At 50.7% G+C, this 15,738-nt stretch overlaps 6 protein-coding genes across 6 annotated transcripts; 1 reads left to right on the top strand and 5 right to left on the bottom strand.

Moving 5' to 3' along the window:
- Positions 1–408: 408 nt before the first annotated feature.
- Positions 409–2,839, bottom strand: PV08_07187 (uncharacterized protein; the record flags this gene model as incomplete). The annotated part of the gene is made up of 3 exons (XM_016381519.1): positions 409–879; positions 951–2,375; positions 2,441–2,839. The coding sequence occupies 3 exons, from the start codon at positions 2,837–2,839 to the stop codon at positions 409–411; spliced, it is 2,295 nt and encodes a 764-aa protein (XP_016234621.1).
- A 1,786-nt stretch (positions 2,840–4,625) lies between these two features.
- On the bottom strand, positions 4,626–5,284 carry PV08_07186 (uncharacterized protein; the record flags this gene model as incomplete). The annotated part of the gene is made up of 3 exons (XM_016381518.1): positions 4,626–4,700; positions 4,750–4,866; positions 4,922–5,284. 3 exons carry the CDS (start codon positions 5,282–5,284, stop codon positions 4,626–4,628), a joined length of 555 nt encoding a protein of 184 aa, XP_016234620.1.
- A 2,915-nt stretch (positions 5,285–8,199) lies between these two features.
- PV08_07185 (uncharacterized protein) lies at positions 8,200–10,371 on the top strand (the record flags this gene model as incomplete). Its single annotated transcript, XM_016381517.1, has 1 exon — positions 8,200–10,371. One exon carries the CDS (start codon positions 8,200–8,202, stop codon positions 10,369–10,371), a length of 2,172 nt encoding a protein of 723 aa, XP_016234619.1.
- Positions 10,372–10,631: 260 nt separating this feature from the next.
- Positions 10,632–11,806, bottom strand: PV08_07184 (uncharacterized protein; the record flags this gene model as incomplete). Its single annotated transcript, XM_016381516.1, has 3 exons — positions 10,632–10,827; positions 10,884–11,638; positions 11,705–11,806. 3 exons carry the CDS (start codon positions 11,804–11,806, stop codon positions 10,632–10,634), a joined length of 1,053 nt encoding a protein of 350 aa, XP_016234618.1.
- A 1,367-nt stretch (positions 11,807–13,173) lies between these two features.
- On the bottom strand, positions 13,174–13,860 carry PV08_07183 (uncharacterized protein; the record flags this gene model as incomplete). Its single annotated transcript, XM_016381515.1, has 3 exons — positions 13,174–13,353; positions 13,440–13,766; positions 13,822–13,860. 3 exons carry the CDS (start codon positions 13,858–13,860, stop codon positions 13,174–13,176), a joined length of 546 nt encoding a protein of 181 aa, XP_016234617.1.
- A 1,341-nt stretch (positions 13,861–15,201) lies between these two features.
- On the bottom strand, positions 15,202–15,738 carry PV08_07182 (uncharacterized protein; the record flags this gene model as incomplete). The annotated part of the gene is made up of 1 exon (XM_016381514.1): positions 15,202–15,738. The coding sequence occupies one exon, from the start codon at positions 15,736–15,738 to the stop codon at positions 15,202–15,204; it is 537 nt and encodes a 178-aa protein (XP_016234616.1).

Raw genomic sequence — 15,738 nt, 5'->3', positions numbered from 1 at the left:
TTTCTTGTGAGTGACTGGTGGCGTCTGCTCAAGTCTAGATGATTCACTTCATCAAGCAAATGAGGCAGTACACTGTGTGTTTGATTCATATACAAAGAATGGCTGTGTCAGCCCGACCATCACTGGATGATATAGTCTCACGGAACAATGAGTATGGAAGAAAGAAGCGTTACTACAAGGCAGTGGCGTCGTTATTGCGTATCCAGAACGGCAGCAACGTTCCCCTGCCAACCGCATCGGTACGCACACAAGTCAGTAGCAACGGATGATTAAGCGATGATGATCAACCCAAAGCCCGATAGCTTTTCATACTACAACAAGTGAACTACTGTCCACCATAAACAGAAGGGAGGAATGTCTCAACTATCGAGCAAGGCATCTGCACCACTACGCCAAGCACTTGAGGCGTTATTCGTCTCGCACACCATTCTCTCGGTTGACAAATGCGGACAGTTCCTGAAGCAGCTGTGCTGTGGTTTCAGATTCGTCCGTCACTTCCTGTAACGTAGGGAGTGATTCTAGTAGGCACTGGGTTTGATTCTGGATTGCCTGTGAAACCACGAGCGCTGCTTCTGTGCATGAGTTCGTGTTGACGAGGCGGTAGAAATAGCAGACATCTGTCTTGACACCCAGCCGGTGGACACGATCGGCATTCTGGCACTCCACGGCAAAGTGACGCGAGGGTTCCATGAGCAATACTCGATGCGCACGATGGAGAGTCAATCCTTGGCCCATAATGGCCGCGGTGCCAATGATGATCTGAATCTCAGGCGGTCCCTCTTGGTGCGGGTGTTGAAACTTTTTGACCATGGCCCGTCTTTCCTCAGGTTTTGTGTCAGCGTGCATCCATTCCGCCTTGTAGTCTAACCAAATACAGAACTAAGTTAGAGATATCCGTCAGCTTTTTGGTTTGACACCATGTTAATATCAACACCTCACCTAACACTTACACAGTGAACCAAGTGGCAAATGAATGGAAATTCCGAAATGATGACGAGCGACTCGCATATACCGTCAAAGGCTACACATTGGTCGAGACGGCTTAAGAATTCCCGGAGCTTCTGGAGCTTTCCGCTGGTGCTTTCCAACTGTCTCAAATTCCTATAGATGTTGCTGCACTTGGGGTAACTGTGCCAGTCGCGATCTCTAATGTAGGTCCACGTCAGGTGTTCCCGTAGACCGAGACGAGCGAGGCCAGGTGCAGTAGCCAATAGTCGCGCCAAGAAGACGTTGTCGAGAAGCAGCTCCTCATCCGGCATAAAATCGTCTCGAACGCCGCCCTCGTCTATCCATTTTGTTATTTCGCGGTCCCAGGCTTTGTTGAGTTTATTTCTCAGCAACGCCTCAACTTGTCGAAGAAGGAGAAAGTCCTCTCCGCAGGGCAACGTACAAGCAATATCGAAAGAATTCAAGGGGGGAATAAAGGTCAGTACCTTGCCGTTTTGCATGGTGGAACCTCGTCGTCGTATAGCATACAGCGGCAACATGCGAGCAAAGAAGGCCGTATCTTCCTCAAACCTGTGTTCCTCTTCGTCGGCGAGTCGACGGTCAGTACCACGGCGTCTCGTTGCTCTGGCTAACCCCTTGGCCTTCTTGACGAGCTCGTTGTCGTCCAAATACTCGACGAAACGGGGGTCGTCCTTGAGACGGGGGGAGGCTATATTGATGCACCGAACTAGAGGAAGCACGTCGAGGAGTCCGTTCCGGAGGATCGGAGTCCCCGTAAGGGCATAAAATGCTGGGGGATCGGCCCAGTCCCCGTTGTCGACAAGCCGCCCCAGGATGCCGTAGAGTGTCGTGTCCCAGTTCACCCTCAGATGGGCCTCGTCCCGCCACACACGAGCCCACGCAATGCCATCAGGGCGGGGTGTACCACGTTTCACTAAATGCCCAGCCTTGTTGTTTAGGAAGTCCGCTACACACGACTGGTACGACTCGACAGACGTGAGGATGATGACACGGTACGCTTGTGGCTCGGCCGGCGCCATCATGATCTTTCCTGGTCCCGGTTGTAGTCGAAGTCGTCTATGATATTCTTCACCCACGTAGCGACCAGGATAGTCGGCGTGGTGGATATACAATTTGACCCCGACAATCGTCGTGTTGATACCCAGGGCCGTCCATTCTGTCGCCCAGGTACCGAGAAGCCCCGCCGGGGTGAGAACGAGTGATGCCCCCATGCGCGGTTTCCACCTATATGCTGGCGAGCGGACGTGGCACGCACATTCAAGAGGGAAGTCGTCGCGGACGTTGCAGTATTTGGAGGAGTCAGTGGCGTCCATTTGGGACAGATGGTCTTCGGGGTGATTCTTGATGTGTTCTGCGTTTTTTGCCACGAGACTGAAGAATACTGTCCCGCACAGCGCTTCGGTCGTCTGCGTCGAGGGAATTAGCTTGCACGGACCAAGCGAGCCTCCTCAGAGTTGGTAGTGGGGTTTACCTTTCCGAGGCCCATGAGATCATTCACTAAAGCACCCTGTCTGGCAGACTCGTGTTCTTCCCGAAGGAGCCAGTACATGACGTACAGTTGGTAGTGATATAGTGATCTGGTTATCCCGTCGATTCGGATCCACGGCTGTGCGTGACGGATACCGCGCTCGATACGGCTGTCAGACTTTACCAGGCGGAAGGCTGCCTCTTGAGTTTCCAAGTCAAACTGTTCTGCCGCCATCGGGACCGCGTCGGGTTCCTCAATTAGCCTGACCTGCTCACCGATATGGAGGGGTTGAGAACAATATGGGCGGTTCGTGTTCTTCACCAAGACCTGGCTCGGCTCTTCCTTCTGGTTTAGGTGGTCAATAATGAGGGAGACTTCGGCATCCGTGAGAGGACGACGCATGGTACGTAGATTGTCCAGTAGATATCTCCCAGTGGCTGAGCTTCCAGGTCGACATTGACTGCGGCCGCCTGGGGAACCATTCAACCCGGTAGTCATTTCCATCCTACTATCAATGCTATTGAGTGCACACTTGGTGCGAGTACGGCTCGATGGGTCGAGAGGATGGCGGACGTTGGAAGTCTGTTCGTGCCATAGTCAGTCAGGAGAGACGCCAGGACGATGCGATCATGTAAGATGAGGCATATGAGTGTCCGTCACCCAACTTGGTTAGCCAGACAAGGACGAAAATAGGGGCCATACCTGTTGATTCTGGCAATCACAGGTGGCCTGTCAGCCAGATAGGTTTCGTTGGAGTTCTTGCCAAGGGGCGGTATCCCGCGAGAACACGGTGGGAGCCAACGACGAGGTGGTTTCAAGACGTTCTGTACCTGGGTCCCCATGTATTGGCCAATCGATTCTGGTTCACGGAGATGGTGAAATAAATGACTAGAAATCAAGAAGACAATAGTAAGGCCAGGGACAGAAGGGGACCTAACCTGTGTGGCTTTACACAGGATGAAAGGCAGCACAGTTGTTCGTGGTGTTGAGAAGGATCAAGGATAGAGCCCAGACAGCATTACCACGTTCTTTTCTCTTTTTTTTCTTTTTCTTTGTTCGTCGTGCAAGGGATCACCCCCGAACGTGAACAGCAACGCGACGAGTGTATCCCATTTTTCACGGAGATGGCCACGGATCGGTCTTCTCACAACTCTCTGGAATTGTCTCTTCCTGCTAGCGCGGACAGATCATCGTCTGGATGAAACATGACCCGTCGTCTCTGTGATCAAGAGAGAGACATCTTACCCGATGCCCATCGGTTATCCACGACCACCGTCTCGGACGGAGACCCATAGAGGAAAAAGGCACATGAATGAAGTCCAGGATTCCGGCACACCAGTATCTTCGTGCGCCATGTATCACTGCACCGGCTGAATACTGTAGGGTGACTTTGGGGAGGCTGGCTTGGTCGGCGACGAAGCTCGTCTAAATGTTTCAGTCTTACGGATGCTGTCCGTGAAAGACCCCCTGACTTAGAAGTATGAAGCTCAGAGTTCCTGTTGGCTGGAATATGAGGGTCGTTAGTAGTACGCAGCAAGACATGTGGTGGAATATTTTGGTAAGACAGGGGATTTTGCTCAACCTGCCGCTTCTCCGCCCACTTGAGGTGGCTGAGTCGCTAACCTGTCGGCGGAGCTTCCATTTCCAGCAAGTAATCATGGCCGTGAGGAAATTGTCTATGAGAAACCATTCACTATTCTACCGAATCATGGCCCAGTTTGCTCCATGAAGGGATACCAGCCGTCTACAAGCGACATTCATTCGATCCTGTGAAGCTCCCAGACCAATGTGCAACCATCATAGTCACCGTACAGCGTTACTCTGCGTGCCCGACTGTCTACTCGCTCTACAGCCCTCCTGCAAGCAAGCAAGCCTTCATCGCGTTCACATCACGTGCTGTGTGTGTTCAGGGGATCTCTACTCCTCTGCCGTCATTCACAAGTGACAACCTGCTGATTCTCCTTCGACAATCTCGTCCATACCTAGCTCGACATCGTTGGGGTAAAATACCACAAGAGAATGACACAAGACAGGCAGAAGAGGAAGAGTTGGAACCTGGGGAGACAGCGGGGGTCGTGAGAGAAGGTAAAGAGAGAAGGATGAAGCCGGTCAGGCAGGCACAGTCGTATTTGTATTCATCGGATAGGCCGTACACATAACATGCCATGCTCGCGATCTTGTATGCAGATCACTTGTGATTCTTCTTACGTCGCTTGATTGGACTATGACGCTCGTCATTATCCCCATCTTGCAAGACACGCTCCTGTTCGAGCTGTCAGCCTTTTTCAGGACATCAGGGTTGGCAGACTTACTTCTTCCGTCATGCTGGTATCGGTCTTCTTGACTCGAGTCTGACCACGTGCAGACCAATGTCCGCGGTCAACATCTACCTTCAGATTTGTTTGGTTCGCTGAGTTTGCCGCGTTGCCCTAGATGGAATGTCAGTCTTTTCCAGGGCGCGGATATCGAGGATCGTCCACTCACCCCTGCGGTCACACTCGCTCTCCTGTGGGGAGGCGTGACCGGATAGCGCCCCATATTCGGAGGTGAGATCAGATAACGGCCCATATTGACAGCCTGGTCCTTAGCAGGTGTTTTTACGCTGCCTTTTACAGTATTCTTTGTGGAGGTATTCGAGCTTCCTGGGTTCGACTGCTTACGGGAAGCTTTGGATGGCCGCTTTCTCTTGCGTGCGCGCCCGTTCGTGCCGTAGATGTGGGTGGTCCACGACGCCCATCGTTCTGCCGAGACGCGCAGTTCTTCCCGTGACGCTGGTGGTGCCAGTGTCAGCTGTTGTCCGTCCCAACGGCCTTGAAAGGTCGGGTCCTGTGACCGGCTTGATTCCATGTTTGGTATGGGCGTAGTTGTAGTATTGGGGAAGGAGAGTTTGAAGCGGACGCCGTGGATGATTAGAAACCAGACTCTGAGTGGGATGAGTTGTAGCTGGGTCAGGATCCGAGAGTGCAATTGACCTTCTGTATTAGTGGATGCAGCGTTACCTTGAGACAGGAAATTCAAGCTGAAGGCAGTGATGATGCTTTTATATAGTCAGAGGGTGAAGCCAGATTATGTTGATTCACTCAGGCACGTCAAACTCTGAGCAAATCCTGAGTAAACACTGAGCAAACTCTGAGAGGTTGAAAGGTTCTTGGTTCTCTTTGAAAGGGTCCTCCTTCCCTATGAAAGGGTCCCGTGGGTGCTTGCTAAGACCATACAGACGTCTAGCTATCGATGGGGAGTCAGGGAATGGTCTGAGGAGGCGGGTGAAGCCTATAGTGAGGTCCTAGTTACCCCGAATTCTGATAAAGCATCCATTTATACCGGAGTATAATAGTACTTTTTGTAGCCATTCTTTTTCGGCCTCGATGTTGCACACCTGGCATGAGAGCCATTGTGGTGAGATGCTCTCATGGGTTTCGAATAGGTGAAACTGACAATTGGAACACATTTCTGTATGTCTTATAAACATCTGTTCGATGAGTCTGCGTGAAGGCCCACGTGCAGTGGAGATCGCTATTGGTTTCTTGAGGATTCGGACCAACCCTCAAGGCTGCCATCAGCAACGTTGCGTAACCGAATTTGCGATCAATAGAACCAGGATCCCTCACAGTTGAGGTATGTATCCATGTGAGCCGACCGAGAAAGCCGCAGATGGACCGATGTAAAGGACATAGTCAGGACACCGAAACATAGCACGGTGATAAGGAGACAGTGGCAGTGAGAGCAATCGAAACGTGGGCCTGACGTGATGATGCAACCGTTTTTGTTCTCGACTAATCCTGGTGCCGGGCGCTGTAAGTGACAAAGGTTCGATGGTCGTCGGCCTGAGGTTTCCTCTGCAGCCGAAGCCCAACTTTGTACAACTCCAGTTGCCGTCCTCGTTTCGCTACCCTGAAATCCCCTGCTCAAATCAGGGGCCCGGTTCGAACATGACCAGGTCCCTCGGACCCTGTTTGACGAGAAACAACTCTCAATATTGTTCACAACGCCAGGTGGCAGACACAGTGAAGTTTCACACTCTGGCTGCAGTGCGCGACAAGACCGGTATGGTGATCTTCGATCCGGCATCCTCGAAAAATAGCAAGTAGGTAACTCCTTGCATTATCTGTCACGCTCGATTAGGTTGGAACTCACTTTGGACAATGTAAACCAAATACTCGATATCAACGACCTCTCAGCAATGAGATCGGTATCCATAAATTTCCCAAGGGAGATATGTCCAGATATGTCGTGACGAGACGGGAGAGTAGTGGACTTTCCTGCGGCGAGGTATGACAACGAGGACTCGAAACATGGGCATCGGGAAGAGACCAACGCACAGCGATATATACATTGTACTCACATGCAATATATATCTAGGAAAGGATAGCTGCCGGGTGTATTGGTGGGAAATTAAGGGACGGGTTACATTTGTTTAGGGCGGCTTTCCGGCGAGATCTGTTGTACAAAATGAGGCCCTGTATGGGCCTCACGTATGAGGGTGAAAAAGTGTAAGGATTGTAATCTCTAGGCTCTAATATCTCATATATATAGTCTTATCAACAGTGAAAATTTGCGTTCTCAGCACCCTGCAATATCGGCGGCTACCGCCACCTAACACCCACGTGATACCGGTGGCTACCACCGTCTAACAAGATCGATCTTCTGAAATGGCACACTTGTGGGAATCCGATCTATTGCAGTCTTCGTTCTGGCGGGTATGGACGTACAAAATTCGAGCTGTTCTTTGGTACAGCTGCTAGAGGAGTGACGCGAGTTTACTTATTGTGTGCTCCTAACAACAGTATTGACCACTTACACCTTGTCTAGCTAAACGCCACTTGTATTTTGACAATATCTCCTGGAGAGTAGAACATAATTTTACAACGGACTTTCTGCATTCCTATAATATCTTTCCCAAGCCTCTCTGAGCCACGTTGCAAATTGGTTTGCAACATGTTATGCAAGAGTCTCTGTTTGACGGTGCGGATTGGAGTTGTATCGTTGTGGCTTTACACGTTCTTCGAAATGCAGCAGAATTTTGGGCCACAACACAAGAGCCCAATTTCCACCGTTATTTACATTGCGGTATTGTATTGAGCGGTCCACGCTTCGTTTCGTCATCCACCTCGATGATGACTCTAGGGCCTGTTCACTTGCGTTGCCTCTATTCGCCTTGCTTTCCTTTGCTACATGAGACAAGATGGTCAAGATGTGAGATTCTAGTATCCGATCCGGGTGACTTAGCTCGACACTCTCTTTCACGGCTATAGAAGTCATACAAGAACCGGTCCTCAGTCGACTAGCTTCGGACGTATGTGACGAGAAGAAGGAAGCCAATTATAATGTCTCGCATGCACCTACAGGGGTTCAAAAGACGGTTGTTGCACTGCAAGTCCTCTTAGAGATGAAGTCGGGTACCCTTTGAGACCTGATTTTGGAGACCGTCAATGGCGTCCCTGCCGATCGAGACTGACTATTTTGAAGGCCGATCCTATGATATTCTCAGTATGAATACTTGTGAGCGGCTACATCGTTCAAGATGAACACACATTTGAAGACCTTCTCACCACCACCCTTCGCTCGAACTATAGAAAGACACCAACCGTTGACACTTACTCGCTTTGTGCAGCCGCTTCATATTCAGCCGAACTTGGCCACTTCCTTTGGCACATCACAGGTGACACTCAGCCCGTGCGTCACATCGATCGATTATGGACACCTTGCCAGAGTCGACGGCTTACCGTGAGAGAGCAAGTCCACAAGGACCAACGACTTCAAGAATGGCTTCTGCAAGATTCGGCGTGCCGTTCTTGCTGACTTGCTACTACCTGTTTCTCGGCTTTACCCTGGACTATTCGATTGCCGTTGTACTTTCGCTGTTTGTTAACCGGACGACCTTTAGCTTTCTCATACTCTTTCTCGAATGGCGACGGCTGTCACAGGCTCTGTGCATTACAGCCTGTGTAAGTGTCGGTGTTTCCCAGCAAGTCGGTTTGCACGCAACAAGGTGTAAATCTCGTCTGGCTCAAACATACAGAACCACTGTTGGGGCCATCTTTGATCTTACCGCCCCGCGGCGCGTAACGATCCTCCCATCGATACCTATTGTCTGGGGCCTGCCGACAGTCAATCTTTCGGCGACTACTAAATCCATCGCCATAATGGCTTGTCTCGAAGCTGTTCGGGGTGCCGTGGTTCCCTTGTTTGTCGGCAAAATATATAGCGTGCTTGTTGGACAATCTTGGTACGACGATCTAGCTCGATACCATGCATTGTTCTCATTTTGCCAGTGTCTCTTCAATTTCCTTTTCCACATCGCCATAACTCGAGCCCTCTATAGTCGGAATCATGTACTCCATGCTCAAGAACCACGATCGATCCCCGAAGCCTCGCCGTTGGCTTCTCAAGAAGTCGACGTCGAAGCAGAAGGCAAAGGAGAAACACAGCCCGAACCAGGTGTCCTGAAAAGCAGTTCAGTGAACCGCTGGACCGCTCCTTCTAGCTGGGCCGACCAATCGGATGCGCTGCAGTCAACTCAGGAGCTGGCGAGCAGTATCCTCAGTACAGTTCAGGTCACCCAGTCATCATGTTATGAGTTTATGCGGCTACTGAACCACCACGAGCCAGGAGCCGACATGCCATCGAATGATCTCATGTTCTGCCTACCCACAACCGACGCAGAAGTGATCATGGCACTCCAATCCGTCTTGCAAGGTTTGATATGGACTCTAAAGGCGCTTCTCTCGACACAGTACGAACCCGGGCCAAATCTCCCCCCTGCCAGCGTTCTGATCGAGAACTTGCAACGGTACATCTCCTACACCAAGTGGCTATGCGAAGGGCGAATGAATTGGTTCAAAGAGGAGTGTCGGTATACTACGCAAGGAGAGCATCTACATCCGAATGACAGTTGCCAAGATGACAAAGGGCAGCATAACGGACTAGAGAGGGACGGGCTGACACAGCAGCAGCACGAGAAGGAGCGGCAAGAGGAGCGGCTGGAGAAACAACAGGAGGAACAACAGGAGGAACAACAGGAGGAACAACAGGAGGAACAACAGGAGGAACAACAGGAGGAACAACGGCAGGAACAACAGCAGGAACGACACCACGAAAACCTCGGCGAGCAACAGAATGGACACCATCTCTCAAGTATACAGAGACTCAATGTCAGGCATCAAAAGCCTTTGCCCATCCGACCACGCAGAAAGACCAACCCTGTATGGGGGGCCGAGACCGTTGAACCATCGAATGAAAATTGCACCTCACGCAGATACACGAGTTTCGAACGATACGTCTACAACGACAATATTGACGAAGAAAGGAGCGATCTTTTGACTCACTCACACCGGACGAATACTGTGCTTCCACGTGTTCGACCATACCCGCACTCAGCCTTTCGCACAGATAAACTGGATAGATCTGAGCCTCGCTTGTCGACATGTCGTTTCAACTTCCCCGCTATATGGGCCACGTCGGTTCTAGACGAGTCCACGAATTTAGTGAACCGTTCTCGCGGCGACTGTGAAATACTCATCCACATCGAGAAAGATGCCCAAGAAGGCCCCGAGGTTCGCGTCCTGGCGGTAGTCACCGACAATATCGCTACTCTCTGGGCAAGTATGAAGCATGGGTACGAGATCGAGGTTTCGTTCACTGGTTACCGCATTCTCGACCGACTAGAGTCCATACCTAGAGACCATACGTGGTATATGTCTGTAATATGGGAGCCTGGCGTGTGGCAAGGACCGTGTCGCTTTTCGCACGATTCTGACCTCGGCACGTTGTCGTTTGGCATCCAGAAGCATGGCTTCTACGGCCTCTTTCCACTGGGTCAGACGCTACAGGAGGTGCACACCGCCATGGTAAAAGAATTTTATCACGAGCATACAACAAGGCGTAAGCGGCAAGCAGCACTGTCCATATCACGCTCGGTCAGACGAGATAACTAGGAATAGGGGAGAATGTTGGGTATATCGTGGTCAGAACATACATTTTCAGATGGCAGTATTGTCAGCGTAGAGGTGTGGCTTTTAGAAAAAGAGACCCTTGATGGAGACCATCTCTTGCAGCATTAGATTATAAAGCGATCTTGAATTTCATACGTGGCCCATCCTGCTCGCCCAAACAGGTGTCTTCCAGCTTGACCATGTGTATGTCCTTTTGAGACTCGCTCTTTCCCCATTACATCTGAGGTCGCGTATTCCACCGTCTAAGGTGTCAAGGTGACATTCTGTTGCAAGTATCCCGCTAGGTTTGTGTGGATATCTTCAATCAGCAATTTGCGGACTTGCCGGGCAAGATCCAAGAGCCCGTCTTCCCTGCACAAGTCTCCCAATTTCAATTGATCCATATGCCGCAACGCGCGCTCCCAGACAGCGCCACTTGTGGTGAAGCGTGAGAGTATGCTGGAGGCGGCCAGGTCAGCGCTTTGTACTTGGAAAGATTGCGTCAGTTAACTTACAAGTTTTTCGACAGCTTCCCAGCCAAGACGAAGATGCAGGATTCGCCGTACCGATTGCTGAGCTCGTTGAGCCGGTGGCCGACTTTGCAGCTAGTACTGACCTCGGTCAGGATGGCGTCCATCCACGCAGGCGTGATGTTGCCCGTGTACACGGCCTCCAGGAGTGGTCGAATATCCTTCTTGACGAGATGTCCAAGTCGTGTGCCGGTGATGTCTGGTCGAATCAACTTGACTATATCATACCACATCAACCCGGTGAAGCAGTAGCGAACACGATCCATATCAGAGCGAGCAGCGATGTCCATGGTATAGGTTACTCGCACCTTGAGCGCGTGCGCCACGTCGCGTGTCGACTGTGCCAGCTGAACTCCAACTTTTTCCTGGCCCGGGTCTCCAGAGAAGTCAACGTCGGTCAGCAGCGCCATGGCGCGCGCCCGCTGAGGCTCCATATTCGACGATTCAATCTGGCTGGCCTGTTTAGCGAGGTGAGCGTGGATAAACTCTGGCGGCCGCAGGGTTTTGATGATAAAAATCGCCCCCCACGCGTGCTCGGCCACGATTTGAGCTTCCGTGTTCTCTGGGTTCTGCTCCGGCTCGTCTGTGCCTTCGAACGGGTCTGGCTCATCGGGAGTGTTACGCCGTCTCGAACCTCGTGTATTGGTTTTTCGAACAAAGGCGTTGTAGCACTGTTTGATACTGTAGACAGCGTTTTCAGGAACATCATGTCTAGGAACATTCAAGATGGCGTCCATTGCCTAAGATCATGTCAGGAAAAAGACATAACGAGCCATTTCGTCTGGGAAGTTGTGCTAGCGGCTCACGTCTCCATTTTCCAGGAGCCTCCAGAAGAGCTCTGGGTAAGATCCATCATTCCTAGTGGGTGACGCGGTTTGTCGAAGTTGTTCATTGTCGCGCGGACTCATCTTTTCCTGGAAGGTGCAATGCTGGACTGTGTAATGGTAATAGTCTTGTACGCAATGGAAGTTGGACAGAAGAGAGAGGTAGTTTCTAGTGAAGACTGAGTTCACGTCCTGTTCTTTGTTTGCTCATAGTCGAGATTGAAATGCAGTGATCGCGCCTATGAACTCTTCTCCGGGCCACATTGAGTCCTCCAACACTACTCAACTTTGCGACACGGTACTACAATAACAAGAAATTGATCGGTCCGCCTCAGTATCGTCATATTGTAAGTCATCAATTCTCATCCACCTGGGTCATGAAGGATGACACTGACTTACCTGAAGGCGACCCCTTTGAGGACGTTATGCCGGGCAAAGGAAGCCTCAACCTTTCGGAGTTGGATGACATGGATGAGACCACCATAGACAACCTGTGCTTGAAGCGAAAATTGTCCACTCGAGGAGGGAGGGTCGACAAAATTGGCAGACTAAAAACTTGGATGGAGGTGGCTACGAGGGAGGAAATATTGGATGGTGGCAGCTCTGTGGTGAACCTGTCGGCGGTGAATAAGAGTGATAGCTCTACAGAAAACAACGAAGACGGAGGGCCAACAGGAAGGGATTTTCTTCGTGCGTTAATATGGTCGTACATATTTGCGTGCCTGGTGGGATTCGGTGTCGTGTTGTTGAGCTGGCGTCGTGGTTGGACTCAAGAGCAGCTCGAAGTTGTGGCCAGCAGTCCCCTCAAACCTGTTGCATGGACTTTCAGCTTCATCGTTTTGCTATTTGCCGCAAGCTGCTTGAAATGCCTGAGCGAAGAGTGAGGAGCGATGAAATAGGGCAAAGCAGAGCAATCTCGAATCCCCAAAAGTTGAGCTCAGAAACACCTTTGCGCTCAATCTGGTGTAGGGGAATGGACTTTTCATTTGCCTATGGAATTCACGTCCTAATTCCAGCACCGCTATCTGCCCCGTCTGCCAATAATCTCAATAATCTCGATAACCCGGCATTGAAATAAGTTTATCATTCCGATACGCCAATTGCTCAAGAACAACAGATTCACGACGATCTGTTCAAGATCAAGATAAGCATAGAAGCTGGGTATCAAGTCTGTCCAGAGAAGACCCTGTTGCGTTTCGTAAACCAGCGACGAGGTATGTCAAAGCTACTTGAACTTTTCAGTCCATAAACGTACGTGAGAGGAGTGAGCCGTTTCCACACTGTCTTCTCTCCCTTCTGACCATTCCCGTGTCTGGTGAACGAACAAATTCCCACTCACATTGACAAGGCTGCCTATCTTCAACAACCAAAATCGACCAGATTTCTCAGCGACCACGCGAAATCATCAACCGGATCCTCCGTGCTCGTCGATACACTTCAACATTGTAGCTTCATCCGTGTCGACGATAAACCATGCCGACTGCCATCAGGAACACATAGACAAAGACAAAGAGGCAGAGGAAATATCCAAGTGTGGAACGGTCAGGATCGTCCAGCCACTCGTAACAGCCATGAATCAGTTTCTCCGCGATTGTGGCGGCCGCCATGAGGCTCTGCAGAATCAAACCAATCTACATCGAGAAGTGTCAGCAGTGGCGAGGAAAACCTTCGCTCATGGTAGGTGAGAGCAGCGTCGGACTTGTCCAAGGCAACTTACCACAACTTTCGCCACCGTCAAGACGAAACGGGTCTGAACCACGAACATTTCCCCAAAGTACTCTTGAGCAAGAACAATCGTGCATCTCATGAGACTAGCTGTCGACTCTTGCAGCCATGGACCATACTCGTAGGCGAAGGCCATAATTGTAGTGGTGAATTGGATACATGCTTGCTTGATTTGTGGGTATGTTTCTTTTGCGGCTGCGACGATGTAGTTGACACTTTGTTTGATGCCCTGGTTGGTGATGTTTGTGACCTGAGTGACTGCCAGAGCCAGTGTACCGCAGACAAGGTGGGTGGTGTTGAGTATGAGATGGCATAAATTCTGTTGAAAAACAGGACCGTCAGAAACTGTCTACATGAGGGGTTCAGGGGATTACCTGAAGATGGGCTCCCAACTGCTCTTGAATTGCGTCCATCATCGCTTGCAGATGGTTGACGGTGTGAGAGAAGGACTTCTCTGCTGGGGTTTACTGCTGCGAAAATGAACAGGATGAGAGGATGGTGGAAGGCAGAGACATCCAAGGAACAGGAGAGAATAAATACGGCTGAATCCAAGAAAAGTTTGCATGATTTCATGCAGACTACCGTTTTGAACAGTCTCAAACGAGACATTCCTTTGTTGTACTTTTGGAGGATCCTCTTGGACTACTTCCATCCCAGGCTTATTACGCCTCTTGGTTGGCATTGCACATCTTGGGTTAGGCTGGTCAGGATGAGGATCGATACTTTTATTAGAAGCCCTGAGCCGTAGGATGACGGCGACTGAGAGACGCCTTCAAAGTTCAAACCATTCCTTTTCGGCCTCGTACGTGGGATTCCGGTATCGACGAGCAACTGGGCGCGGCCATCGCAGTCAACACACATAGTGTACGGAAATATACGTGGACAGGGCTCACCGATGCTTCGCGCCGTTAGAAGCAGTCTTACAGTGGTCGAAGCGGATCAGGAATTGGCGGTTACATCCTAGACTGGAGGCTGTAAATTTCGTCAGTTGGTCTGGAAGACAGTCCATAGATTCAAACACCACACGCGTGTCGTTTGAGAAGAACCAATCTTACATATCAGGTAATGTCTAATGACATGTTTGAGATTTTGTACACTAGATTGCAAAACCGCACGCGCGTCATTTGAGAGGCACTATCCGATACCGAGTGTTCGTGCCGAATCGCCAGGAGTGATTTTACAGATGTGCGCTGGCTCGAGTCACCCTGCGTAGATCATGGGACATCCTCGACTCGCGCTCGAAGAGTTCATGCATTGGTCAAGGTGAGAGACTCCGCGTGGCCACCAAAGTAAGAGCCGTCCGGTCAGAGGCGGATTGGTAAGTTCCTACGCTCCTCGAACCTTTCCTGTATGTCGCCGTAATCTGATGTCCACCGTGACACCTCACAGTAGGACAAGTCTTCTTTCAACAATCACATGTTATTGAGCGAACGGTTCGTGGCATTTAGTTGCATTGAACCTTATATGGAACTACGAACGAGTGGCAGTTGGCTCATCCTTCAGCTCTGCCAGCTGCGTGATGGCCTGAGCCTTCTGGCAGAATCGCCGCTGATAACTGCGTTCATGCCCTGTTCTGACTAGTACTATTGAGTCTATCTGTGACCTTCCCTCTCTCCACTAACCCGCGCCATCCCTCGATATCATGCAGTCTGAAAGCCAGTAAGTTTCATGATCCAGAATTCCCCGCCCTCCTTCGTCCTGATAGTCTCCTGAATGCTGTTGTTCGTGGCTCGTACAGCGGTCACACTGACAAATTACGCGGCATCAGCAGAATGTTCTTCGAGACTGGTAAGTTCAAGCCAGAAACTCCGTCTCTGGTCACCTTTCAGCGTCTTGAGTGCAGATTCCATTAGAACGGTCTCCGTCAAGGCAACTGAATAGGGGTGCTGGGTGGCGATTTCTGAAAGAATGGACGGAGAGAGGACCTTCGACGATGTGGATTTGGGGACGCCGTCGTACGAAGGCGATTTCGATTCGAACCATTTGTGGTAGGAAGGTATTCGTACCGTGTGTGTGTCGAGCTGAGAACTATACAGAGAGGGTAGATCAGCTTCGTACATCGGGTACTCGAGGATGAATAAGTCGTAGTCGGCTGAGTCAAGCTGGTAACCCCAGTCTAGGATCACGATGAGGTAGGCACAAAGGCTGATGAATGCTTGATCTCCAAGATCAGTCGAATATTGGCGGTTGAACACTTGCACGATGGCGAGACGGTTCGATGTGAGCTTAGCCCGTTTGCTCGCCTGTGAGCTACACCCGGTAAAGGATGCGCGGCGCTTGGTCAGATTCAT

The sequence above is a fragment of the Exophiala spinifera genome (genome assembly GCF_000836115.1).
Source record: "Exophiala spinifera strain CBS 89968 unplaced genomic scaffold supercont1.5, whole genome shotgun sequence".
NCBI classification, from domain to species: Eukaryota; Fungi; Ascomycota; class Eurotiomycetes; order Chaetothyriales; family Herpotrichiellaceae; genus Exophiala; species Exophiala spinifera.
This window is presented reverse-complemented; position numbering and strand designations above follow the sequence as displayed.